Consider the following 11,960-nt stretch of genomic DNA (forward strand, 5'->3'; position numbering starts at 1 on the left):
ATCGAGTAGCATAAATTAAGAAAATATTTTCTCACCAGCGTAGACATCTTCTGTGCTCTTCCATGCTCTTGTCACAGAAAACATATTAGGTGTTTATAATAGTGCCTTTGTTTAAATTGATATTTAACGCTTTTTTATACACAGTAATGGACAAGGATGAATTCGTCAATCAGTCGCCATAATTTGTCGCAATCGATACGATCGAATGCTCAATGAAATACGCATAAACGCGAATGAAAAGATCAAGGTGACGAGGGAAGATGGTTGCGGTGAAGCGAGTGAGATAGCGTCGCACTAATTTTCCATCGATCAGTCGAGTTTACGCTGTGGGAATGAGTTGTTACTGCGTGCACGTAAAGCAACGTGTGATTCCGTAGAAACTCCATCAGAGTAAAATCGCTATCGCGTTCATTCATTTTGCAAAACACGCGAGTCATCTCTCTCACTTAGCGTGCCAAGTTTATATTAATAAAATGCTTATATTAAACTTTCAAAAGTGCTAAATAACTTAAGCGAAAGAAAGATGGAATAGGAGAAAGTGTATCACGTTTAAGAACATTATTATGCACACGGGATTTAAGTAACTTTTGAAAATGATTCATTACGACGTAGAAACGAAGAAGAATATTTCAGAAAACGATTAATTTTAGATAAATAATTAATTAAAAATGTCGGAAGACCATCTTCAAGTGTATCTTTCAGGAAATCTGCAAAGCGCAAATAAAAAATAATATATTATTAACGAAACCGTGTCTAAACTGTGTGTCTAAAAAAAAACGACTTTATTGTGTGATTTACGTGGGACAAGTTTTACGTAATATAATTTTCAACAAAGGATCTCTGTGAGTTTCTCAAGAAAATGATTATTAGTAGTAAATATACTGATAATAACTAAAAAAACACACAACCGATAATTATTTAGCACATTATAGCACTCTGCGCATGTTTAATCTTTTTGTGATAACACTTACAAAAACTATCATTAATTTAACAACTACGTCTTTAACTGCTCCATATTTTCTCTCTTAAAAAGAATTACTGACAAGCGTTTAAACAAATATATCTAACAATAAGATAAAAGTAAACAAACATACATATTCTTAAGGAATTTTCTAAAGATTATAGTCATATAGATGAAAACAATATTGTGGTTAGTTACCGACGAATCATTTAGTTTTAAGTTTCTCACGAACAACGACATGATAGATAGTTAAGTATACTCAAGGTCTAGTTTTTCATATCAAAACCAGTTCACGTTGTGGTAAAAACCCTCGTGCATAATCTAAGATCGAATTACTGTAAATTGCTTGCTTGTTGGCAAGTTAAAACAGAAACGTTAATTTATTTTTAATCAATCTACAATCCAGCTAATTTGAGTTTGCGTAATCTAATCAATTTATGCAATTCATTTATAAAATCATTATTTTTAGTAAAATTATAAACATAATTTTTCACAAGTAATAATTAAACAAATATTTAGAAGAATTCTAAATTCATATTAATTAAACTCTCTCTCACTTTTCTTATGGGCATGTGGAAATTATTTCAGCCAATCATGAGCCGAAAAATAATAATTCGGTTGATAAGTATGAACTTATCGAGACAAAGAGCTGATGCAGCTATTATTGGTATGTATGTACGAAAAAATGGAATTTAAAAAATTTGTTTAAAAAATTGATTAAAAAATACGATTTAATTTAATAAAATTAAATTGAAATCGTTGTCTATAATGTTGGTAAGAGAGGCATAGAAATTTGTTCGAAAATAAAGAAAATTAAAATCGTCCAATTAACAATTCTCATTGTGACTGACAGGTAATTCTTCGAATATCCCGAAATTTGGAATATCTGAATATCAAATATAACAACCCAAATACAAAATTCTTCAAATCATTAACATGGAACGTTCGAATCAGTGCAGTGTTTGTTATGCAATACTCTTCCGTATTGCCCTCAGGCAGCTTCCCACTAATTGTTTGAGTTAGTTGAATCTCTATTAGACCGGCGCAGCTACCCTTTGCGCGAGGCGGAAACTGACTCATTCCCCACGTGTCGCCTGAACGATAAATATAAAGCGATCAATCGCACGAGAATAAAAAAAACAGGCGAAAACCGGAGAGACCCTGAGATCATCCTTCCCACTTTGGATGCCCCCACGGAACATGCAACTTATCTCTTAAGATGATCGTGCGAATACGCTGGAGAACGGAGGCACGTGTTCGACCGTCGACATCGTATCTCCGATGAATCGGAAGCATCGCCCAGGTAAACGAGGTGCGGCCGACGCCGATGCCGAGAACGATGAAGCCACCGACGATCAGCAGCAGCAACTCGTCGAGCGTCACCAGTCTCCCCCTTGTTTTCCCGGTCCCCTGCGAGAATCTCACCAATTTCATCGGCCGCGAACGATCCACCGGGTACCAAGAATGGGACAACGAGAACGCCACGTGTCTGGAACACGCGCCCACGTTAACCAGCGCGATATACCTCAAAGTCATCGTGTTGGCAGTTATGTCGGTGCTGAGCCTGGTCGGCAACCTGGCGACGATATACTCGATCAAGAAGAATCGTCGGAGGCAGCGAGGCTGCTCGGCGATCTACACTCTGATCCTTCATCTGTCGGTGGCCGATCTGCTGGTCACCGTCTTCTGCCTCGCCGGCGAGGCGATCTGGAGCTACAACGTCGCGTGGCTGTGGGGAAATGCCGCGTGCAAGATCTTCAAGTTCCTACAAATGTTCAGCCTGTACCTTAGTACATTTGTACTCGTGCTGATTGGCGTCGACCGGTTTGTCGCAGTGCGTTATCCCATGAAGGGCCTCAATACGTCTCAGAACTGCACGCGATTCGTCCTTCTCACTTGGATGCTGTCTCTTGTGCTCGCCACTCCACAGGTAAGACGACTTTGCCGAAATATACGATTCTGTTGTTTGGCCATTTAGATGTTTCATTCTACAAACTGTAGTTTAATTAGGTACATTATGCATGCACACCGTCGCGTATTTTACATTTGTATATCCGTGTGGAAAGGTTAAAATTACACTTTTATTTTTCTCATACATATATTCTCCTAGATTTGAGAACAATTTGTTATTATGAGAGGGGATACACACAAACTCTTCGATGTTTCCTGCAGAGTATTACAGATAATATTGTTATATAGAAGCTACATATTAGATACTTTTAGGTTCTCCTTTTATATTTTTCAAAGTCTAATATCAAATATTTTACATTTGATATTATTCCAGTCATACTTTTCGTACAAATCTAACGACAATCATCGCGAAGATCTAAGAACATGAATATTGCAGAAAACGCACGTTTTAAACCTTTACTCCTGTTTCGTGAAATCATGCTTAATATACATTATGTATTCAAAGCATACCTCATTATCTCCGATTCCACGAATAAAGTAAAGAAACGATTTATATACTAAACTCTCAATTATTACATCACTAATCTGGTATTTTAAAGCTGTAAAAACGTATCTTTTAAAAAGACACGTAATCAATCATTAAGATGTCATATGCGTTGAGTTTCTTGAAGATCAGTTTTTTATCTGACGACAATTTACAACAGAAAATTATATCGTCAACTCGGACAAATGGATTCTCCGAGCAGTTACAAATGTTACGTCGTCGAGGCAGTTGGTCGCTAAGAAAATGTCCCTCAATAAACCTGTTTCATGTAGGAATATGCAGCTCAAGTTATTTAAAAAATTCCATCAGACGTCTATATTATTATATTTAATTCCACTTAATGCAACTTTATAACGAGAAAAGAGTGAAAGTTAAATGGCATTAGTAATGATTTAATTCTGACTAACATTCTAGAAACAGATAATTGTTCGGATAAATATCAAAGATTACATAAACTTGACGAGCAAGAAACAAGTTTTTGCTTTAAGTTATAATTCGAGGAACATATAATTAAATACATATTATTTATATTGCCTGTAGAAAAAAAAATTTTTAGAAGAGATAATCCAACAGCATATTTTGAACAATTCATAACATTAATGTAGGACAAAAATCGTCATTAAATAATATGTGTAAAATTATTTATACATTTTTAAATATCTAATCTAATAAATATCTAAGATATAAATATCTAAGATATAAATTTATTATTCTTTTGACAATTAGAAGTAAAATTAATGTAATTTTATATTACATATACATATGTCTGTGTCACTTTTATCACGAATGAAGGATGTTTTTATGATAACATCGCATGAAAACTTCTTGAGTTATCTTGTATTTCCTACATTAATTTCAGTTTTAATGTGAGCATTCTAACAAAAAACATCGGAATATGGCAGCTTTACTTTTTTACCGTCGATAATTACCGTTGTTAATACCTATTTATATCACGCAACATTACAACAAATTATTTTAATGGGCGTAGCTTATTTTAGTCGATAAGCATCTGTCAGAAAATTTCTTAGTTGTAACTGCACTACGTGTAAAACGCTGAGTAATGTATGTAAATTTTCGTTCCAAGTCTCCTAAGGAACGGAAATAGTAGGAGAATTTTTCAAGGAGACAAATAACAAATCAGAAATATTCTGATTTGCATCGAGCTTCCGGGAAGAGAACGCAAAGTGCACATTAATTATGATAAATAAGAAAATAATGCAATACATAACATACATCCCTTTATCGCGGCATGGAAAAATAGAGAAATACAGCAAATATTACACAACATATATGTATTCTGTCTCACTTACATCGTATGCGTCATTAGTATGCAAAACACAGTGTTATACATGCATCCCTCAAGGTACATGTACATGGTGTCCCAGAAGAAAGAATTAATATTTCGCGAAATATTCTGTTATTGCCGGAGAAAATGTTTCGTGTATTTTGTGAACTTATTTCAATTTCATCTTTACTCAACAGTTTGTAACTCCGCAGCATGTGTTCATGGAAACTTTTCAGCTTCCACCACTTGAGATATTGATCATTCTCTCTAGGAGTTTCTGTATGTAGGAAGAATGCGTTTTCAACTTAGCGACTACTGGCAATTAAATGGCATTTGCTTAAAATCCTGGATAATTTGATAGCGCATCTAATATACATTTTCATATCTCTTAATATGAATGTTATACGTTTCCGTAATAACTTCAATGCACGAACGAGTTAAATTATAAAATTTTTATTTCAAAAATATTTTGTGTAGTAAAACTGCTGCAGTAAAAACACAAATATGTATAGAAAAAAATTCATTTCCAGGTTAGCGATCACTGAATTACATGACAGCGTTCGCAAAAATGCGTGGTAATTCAATAACATATATAAATTTTAATATATTTTCTTTGAACTGGCTTTAATATAAAATAAGGTCTTTCATATAAAACAAATTAAATCATAAAATTGTTTTTGTAGTTTCACTATGTTTTATTCAGCAGTAAAAACATACAATAGTAAAAAGCATAGGTAGTTGTACAAATAACATTTGTCTACAAATAAAATTCTATTCTTTTTTTTCAATATATCTATCAAATTTCATGTATTGAAACTACATATGTATTGAAAACTATTAGTGCACATGGAAAGACTTACAGAAAAGATTCAAATGGCAATGGGGACAAAATTTACTTTCCAAAACAATTCGAGTGTTGCTTGACAAATTAAATGAGATTTAGGACTCCCGAGGGAGCGATATCACAGAAATACCTCCATGATTAACATGATAACGGTATGCTGCGATCCCATTGTTCGGAAGGCATGCTTGAGCGATTACTTCGCTCAATGCCGCCAATCACGTCGTCCCCTGTCGTGACTCGGTTAGATACAGTCGACTTATCAGTCAATTTGTCAGCGGGCGAAATAAGTCCGACTCTAGGCCTCGTGGTCTCGTCGTGAACACGTCTCTCAAAGTCTGCGTGTCCGCATCTTCCCCTTCTTCTCCTCCTGCAGGACCTTGACCTGCACTCTCGTGACCTTCGTCGCGCGTCTTTTCTACTGCACCTGCAGACAACCCTTCGACTGCGTCCAGCATCACTGTTACGTCGTGCCCTGCCACCCCTCGATCGATGAACCTTTCGCTGGCAATACAAATCCAGCATGCCGATCTCCTGAACAGTCACCTCTTGGCGTGCAAATTCATTATCGGTCGGCAAACTGTAATGACTACCAGTCTTCTTCAGGATGCCATAAATGACTCCACGCTTCAAAGCATTCTGCATCTATGATAGCAAATTGACACATGGTCGTGAAAACATATATATATTAAACTGTTCATATTTTTTATTATTTATTAACAGTTTTGTTACTTATCAAGAGTGCACAAGAATTTTTTATGAATTAAATAATTTGAAATTTCGACTGTCACAAAACAAATTTCATATTTTATGTGCCCTCGATATTATATAATATTGTATGTATTCATGTATTAAATAAAATTTCCGGTCACATATAAAAATTATTAAAAATAAATTGAACACGGAAAACAGAGACAGAAGAATGATATAGAGCGTTTTACAGATGATTTTTTTGTTAAAGAATGACATAGCCTGTCTTCTTACTCTACTGGTACCTATATAGAATTAAAAATGGCAGTATATAATGTTAAATGAATGATTTTAATAATGATTTAGAACAAATTTATGCACTACAAGATAACAATTATAAATGATTGCAGGAGTGTCACACACCTATGTTGCGATAAAGTAATCGCAGTCGACAAACAGACTTAAAAAAAACATGCAATAAATTTTCTTTCTAATTAACAGATAAACGAGTCACTATAAAATTAATCATCAACAAAATATGTACTTTTATCGGAAAATTGCGCTGATATGCCTAGTTTGAATTACGTAGTTTCTAAATAAGTGACGCAAAAACAGGACTCACGGCAAAAAATTCCAAAAGTTTAATGGTTATCAATCGACGTCACAGTGAATAACGACTCCCGGAAAAAAAACTTATTCATTTTAATATACTACCAGAAAAAATTACGCGCTATATATCGTTTGCTATGTCGTAATGCAAATTGTATGGAATAGTTAAGAATTTTTTTAAACAAACACATAAGTAATTGTTATTTTGTTCCCTCACTTACTTGTCTCGTAACTTTACTAATATTTAAATTGTTAAATGGGACAATTATATAATAAAAAAATATGTATATATAATTCAAATATAAAAATTATACCATATCGTTTCATTTGCGATCACGTCGATAAAACGGGGAATATAATTAATATATACCTGACGTCGTGCCACGGCAGACGAAATATTATAAACGGATGAAATATACTGTAGAATTTCACGCGGTGTAGATCCTCTGAGCTCGCGAAGGTTCTTGATCGCAGAGATCACTAAACCGAGGATCTTCGCGGTCAGATGCACCATGATGGTCGCGATGAGATTCTAAATTAATAAAGTTTGTAAATTTTCTTACGTAAATTTTCTCATCGATCAGATGGTTCTTAGATAATTCCCGAGATCAATTCTAGGCATTTAATACAGAATAATTAATGTACCGATAACTCAATCAGTTTACTTCCTGGACTTATTATCGATGCCTCTCTTACATACGGAAAAGATACGTTTCCAGTGAAGGAGGAAAATGAGACGGGTCAAAAACCCGTGTACGCATTTCATATCTATTAGCATAAAATAAGTAATGCATCTATAAAATAACCCAGCAAGCACGAAAGTAACAGTTACATAACATCAATATAAATGTAATATAACACGCATATGTTATATTACATTTATATTGATATTGTTACATTTAATGATAAGATATGATACATTTATATTGTTATGTAACTGTTTGGTGTTTGCTGGGAAGTAATGACGGATGTTGCACCAGACACGAGGTAGTCCAGTCGTGCGCTATTCTACCCTCGAGAAGAAACCGATTCTAGATAAGCCCAAGATTTAATGAGGCATCGAGTGCTTCGGTCGAAGGGCTGATACAAAGACTTCGAGTTCGGACCGTGTTTTCTCGTCGAGGTCACCTGACGCGTTAGGATCGAAGAGAACGAAAATCGCGAGCCATCGCCCGGCCAAGGAACAATGTTGTCGCGACGGTAGAAAGAAACGCGGTCCGTATAGCGGTGATTGATGACAAACGTATATATCTCTTGACAAGCTGAGAGACAAACGGCCCGTTTAATTAATGCGCCTCTCCTGTTTCACGTGATTCTTTCCACGGCAACGGTAACCCTCCCCTTTGTTTCATCTCTTACCTCAATACTACGGCCTTATCGAGGAAACACAGCGAATTTGGAAATCAGCTGATCCGTTAAATGCGATTGCGTTTTCGGTCAAGTCGAAGAGGTCGAATCGATAAACCGGCGTTTACAAATGAACGTCGAAAGTGATATTAGCTCTGTTCCTTTTATATATTACTTTTATATATTACTTTTATATATTTTTGAACATACACATAAAATAATGTATATATTTATTACGCGGCTAAAAATGGAGAAGGAAAGTGTTCGGTATTTAATATTTATGTTGCAAGCTTTCGCCATGAAAGCTGGCAACGTAAATATTATTCCCATTTATCAAGAGCACATATTAGTTCCTTTCTGATTTAAAATATTTATTTAAATTATGTAAGTCGACTGGTCTCTTTCACAAGGTCGTATCTCGAATTTCCGGTTTTTTTGCTTTAACGCTCATTCTGGTCCAGATTATTTCACATACAAAATAAATAAATACATAATTATAATAAACATTTAGATTAAAATGTGTAAATATGTAGAATAAATTATTGGTATTTTCAAATTTACCCTTAGCCTTAATAAATTTGAAAACTAATATCTAAAGATATTATAATTGAACTACGCATTGTGCCAAGCCCATACATTTATTTTAACCTTTTGTTCAAGACATAAAAAAACATATGTTAACGTCTTACGAATATCTTTTCGCGAAATATCTTACATTAGCTAATTTATTTACGTCTTCACGCAAATCTTTGAACTTTTCCGCGAATTCTATATTCTCTCTCGCATCCGCTAGTCGTGCCTAATCAACATACTCTATCATTATTTCATCCATGTGCTTAACTAATATTAATGTCCGCATATTTATATACCGATTTATTTTAACAGATCGCGGTATTTCATGTTTCGCAAGGACCATTCATCGAGGTATTTACGCAATGCGTGACACACGGCTTTTACACTGAGCCCTGGCAGGAACAGTTATACGCGAGTTTCAGTCTGTTCTTTATGTTCCTCCTGCCATTAGCAATTTTAATCACCACATACGTATCCACGGTGATCACTATCTCTCGTAAGTACTTCTGCGTTATTACAAAATTGTAATTTTTCGATTATTTTGCAGGCAAATCTTCGACAATCTTAAATATTCGATCGATTATATAATCTTGTTGTTCATAATCCAGTACGATTTCAATTTCAGACACGTCTTTGCTAAAATTAATTCTAATAACTTAATTGTCTGATGTCGGAAATTGAAATCGGACTGGATTTTATGAACAACAAGATTTTTGTATTTTTCCAAAATGTTACAAAGTACATATGCAGCGCTCTAAATGTCATAGCGTGGTTTACAACAGTCTACCAAAAATAGGTCAATAGAAATAGTGAAGACATCTAGAGAGAATTGAGTCACTAGTAGTGTAACATATTAAATAATAAGTCTGGCTATATACACATATCTAACGAAATATCTTGTTCCAGGAAGTCAGAGACATTTCAAGATAGGACCAACGAAGACGTACAAAAACAGCGACTTAAATAGGAGAAGACTGATGAACCGAGCGAAAACGAAGTCACTGCGCATCAGCGTCGTCATCGTAGCGGCATTTCTAATTTGGTGGACGCCGTACTACACGATGATGATAATTCTCCTGTTCATCAATCCGGATGATCACGTTAGTGTATTTTGAATAGGGATTAGATTGGTTTACTTTGAAAAGTCAACGTCGCGTGCTAACAAACGAATGCCTTTCAGCTCAGCGAGGAGCTGCAGACCGGAATATTTTTCTTCGGTATGAGCAACAGCTTGGTAAATCCTCTGATATATGGCGCATTTCATCTTTGGCCGCAGAGACAACGGCAGGGCTCTTATCATAGGTGAATAGAATTTACGAGACCGTTCGATAGGCCTCGCAAAATCCCTTTCACATTTTGCCTCAATGTAACTTGTATGTTATGACGAACGTACACGTGTCGCGACACGATAAGATTTTTATACGATTAAAAATTAAAAGCAATCTTGACAATTTGTACAAAACGTTTCTTATTGTTGATGTCGTTATCAGTTACAGGTCTGACGCTTCGATGACTCAACGAAGCATCATGAGGAAACGCGATACGAAAACGCCACTCCTCTCTCAGGATAATGGCAACAAAGTGATTGCGACCACGCAGCAGCATGAGATATAAAATTTTTTATCAAATTAGATTATCTTAGAAACAATGTATATACGTCGTGTAACGAAAAGTAATAGCGTAATATAAAAAGATGAAATACCACACGAAAATAAAAAAAATAGGAAGGGAAGCATTATCGCATGTATCGCATCGAGTGTCGTTCTTAGTTAAGGATTTTTACAAGCAAAAATTATCTTTCTATTTATTTAAAAAAGACAAAATATTAATTAAAACAAGTATAAAGCTTACTTATTTTAATATAATAGAGAAAAAGTATAAGACATGAAACTTTTATATTTATTTTTTAATTAAAACGTTAAAAGCATTTGCGTACGTTTTTTGTTGATTTAGATTTAATTTAGGCGTAAAAATATTGTTGCATTTGTAATTAGTGCGTCTATTTCAAAATAAAAATTTAGCAAATATTATATAGCAATAAAGTTATAAATAAATAACATTTTTAAATAATGTTACACAATAAAGTGGCATTTTTACTAACTTTTCGTGTGATGCATAGGTGAAAAGTTTCGTTCGTCAAGCAGCAATATACAAAATCACGGATATTTTCTATGCAGTGTAATTACAATGAACATATAATATGTTATTTTTAGAATATTATAAGTCTATAAGCGTGAAGCTATAGAGTATAAGAGGACTGAATATTAGAATTAACAGACACGTAAAGATGTTGTTTCCGAAAAAAATTTCTTATAAAAACAAATTTTATAAAAACGCGAAGGAAAAATAATCATATATACACACAATTTAAAGTATATACAGTTTGTATATACAGTAAAACTATTTTATCTATACATACATACATACATATATGCAATTTTGAGCGGTATAATATTCTCTCTCTTTACTCACGAAACATGGTAGGATTTCACAATTGCTTCTCCTCTGGCTATACTTTCCTGATACTTTGTAAATTTCTTGGTTTAAACTTTTGCAGTTTACGAGAGATTAACAAAATATATTTTTTACAAAAGAGGTAAGGGCCTTGGTAGAGCCATCTGGCCAGTTTGTACAACTTATTTTAGCTATACATAGACCGTTACAGATAGGACGTCAAATTACAAAATAGAATTGCATTATACAAAAAAGACCACAATTTTAATAGTCGGTAGACTAGCGCTATCTCTTATCCAATTGTGTATTCATATTCTATCGATCTATTATCAATTCTTGATAATTCAAATTTCTGCAGTTTTTAAGATACCAATTACAGATGCAATCGGTAAAAGATTCGATATAAATGTTATTAGAATATTTGGAGATGCTTTAGATCACAAAACGAGAATTACGTGTATACGTAAATGGAAATGTAATAACGATCCGATGAATTTGCTACTAATTTGTTGTTCTCGAGAAATATTATTAATATTACAAATTGTTTCTGCTCATTTTTTAAGTTAATCTATTAAAACTGGTATTTCGCTAAAAAAAATATTGTTTCATTGTTAAGTCAGGCACGCGTAAAAATATAAATTAAAGAGCTATTGTGCAGAACAAATTAATACCGATCTATCAATTGCGGATGTTGCACGGATATAAACCAAATTGTATTTTACCAGACAAATGGTTGCGACTACGT

General features: G+C 34.1%; 2 protein-coding genes across 3 annotated transcripts; one reads left to right on the top strand and one right to left on the bottom strand.

Annotated features, from left to right (window-relative positions):
• The first annotated feature begins 262 nt into the window (after positions 1-262).
• LOC105563291 (gonadotropin-releasing hormone receptor) lies at positions 263-10,489 on the top strand. 2 transcript variants are annotated; one of them, XM_012014760.1, is made up of 7 exons: positions 263-872; positions 1,550-1,628; positions 1,815-2,891; positions 9,074-9,257; positions 9,668-9,861; positions 9,942-10,063; positions 10,252-10,489. In XM_012014760.1, the coding sequence occupies exons 3-7, from the start codon at positions 2,289-2,291 to the stop codon at positions 10,373-10,375; spliced, it is 1,227 nt and encodes a 408-aa protein (XP_011870150.1). In that variant the 5' UTR covers positions 263-872; positions 1,550-1,628; positions 1,815-2,288; the 3' UTR covers positions 10,376-10,489. The 2 variants fall into 2 exon arrangements, with proteins under 2 accessions (XP_011870150.1, XP_011870151.1); XM_012014761.1 differs by having other exon boundaries at positions 1,985-2,891.
• LOC105563289 lies at positions 5,359-11,860 on the bottom strand. The gene is made up of 3 exons (XM_012014759.1): positions 11,234-11,860; positions 7,212-7,373; positions 5,359-6,187 (listed from the first exon to the last, which is right to left on the bottom strand). The coding sequence occupies exons 2-3, from the start codon at positions 7,353-7,355 to the stop codon at positions 5,684-5,686; spliced, it is 648 nt and encodes a 215-aa protein (XP_011870149.1). The 5' UTR covers positions 7,356-7,373; positions 11,234-11,860; the 3' UTR covers positions 5,359-5,683.
• Between the last annotated feature and the right edge of the window lie 100 nt (positions 11,861-11,960).

The sequence above is a fragment of the Vollenhovia emeryi genome, unplaced genomic scaffold (genome assembly GCF_000949405.1).
Source record: "Vollenhovia emeryi isolate VEMERY1.0 unplaced genomic scaffold, V.emery_V1.0 DF939178.1, whole genome shotgun sequence".
In the NCBI taxonomy this organism is placed as follows: Eukaryota; Metazoa; Arthropoda; class Insecta; order Hymenoptera; family Formicidae; genus Vollenhovia; species Vollenhovia emeryi.

Coding starts and splice junctions, on each gene's coding strand:
- LOC105563291 (XM_012014760.1), top strand. CDS start 2,289: ATGCCGAGAACGATGAAGCCACCGACGATCAGCAGCAGCAACTCGTCG. Junction 2,892..9,073: donor TTGTGCTCGCCACTCCACAG/GTAAGACGACTT, acceptor TTATTTTAACAG/ATCGCGGTATTTCATGTTTC. Junction 9,258..9,667: donor CACGGTGATCACTATCTCTC/GTAAGTACTTCT, acceptor ATCTTGTTCCAG/GAAGTCAGAGACATTTCAAG.
- LOC105563289 (XM_012014759.1), bottom strand. CDS start 7,355: ATGGTGCATCTGACCGCGAAGATCCTCGGTTTAGTGATCTCTGCGATC. Junction 6,188..7,211: donor CTGCCGTGGCACGACGTCAG/GTATATATTAAT, acceptor TTGCTATCATAG/ATGCAGAATGCTTTGAAGCG.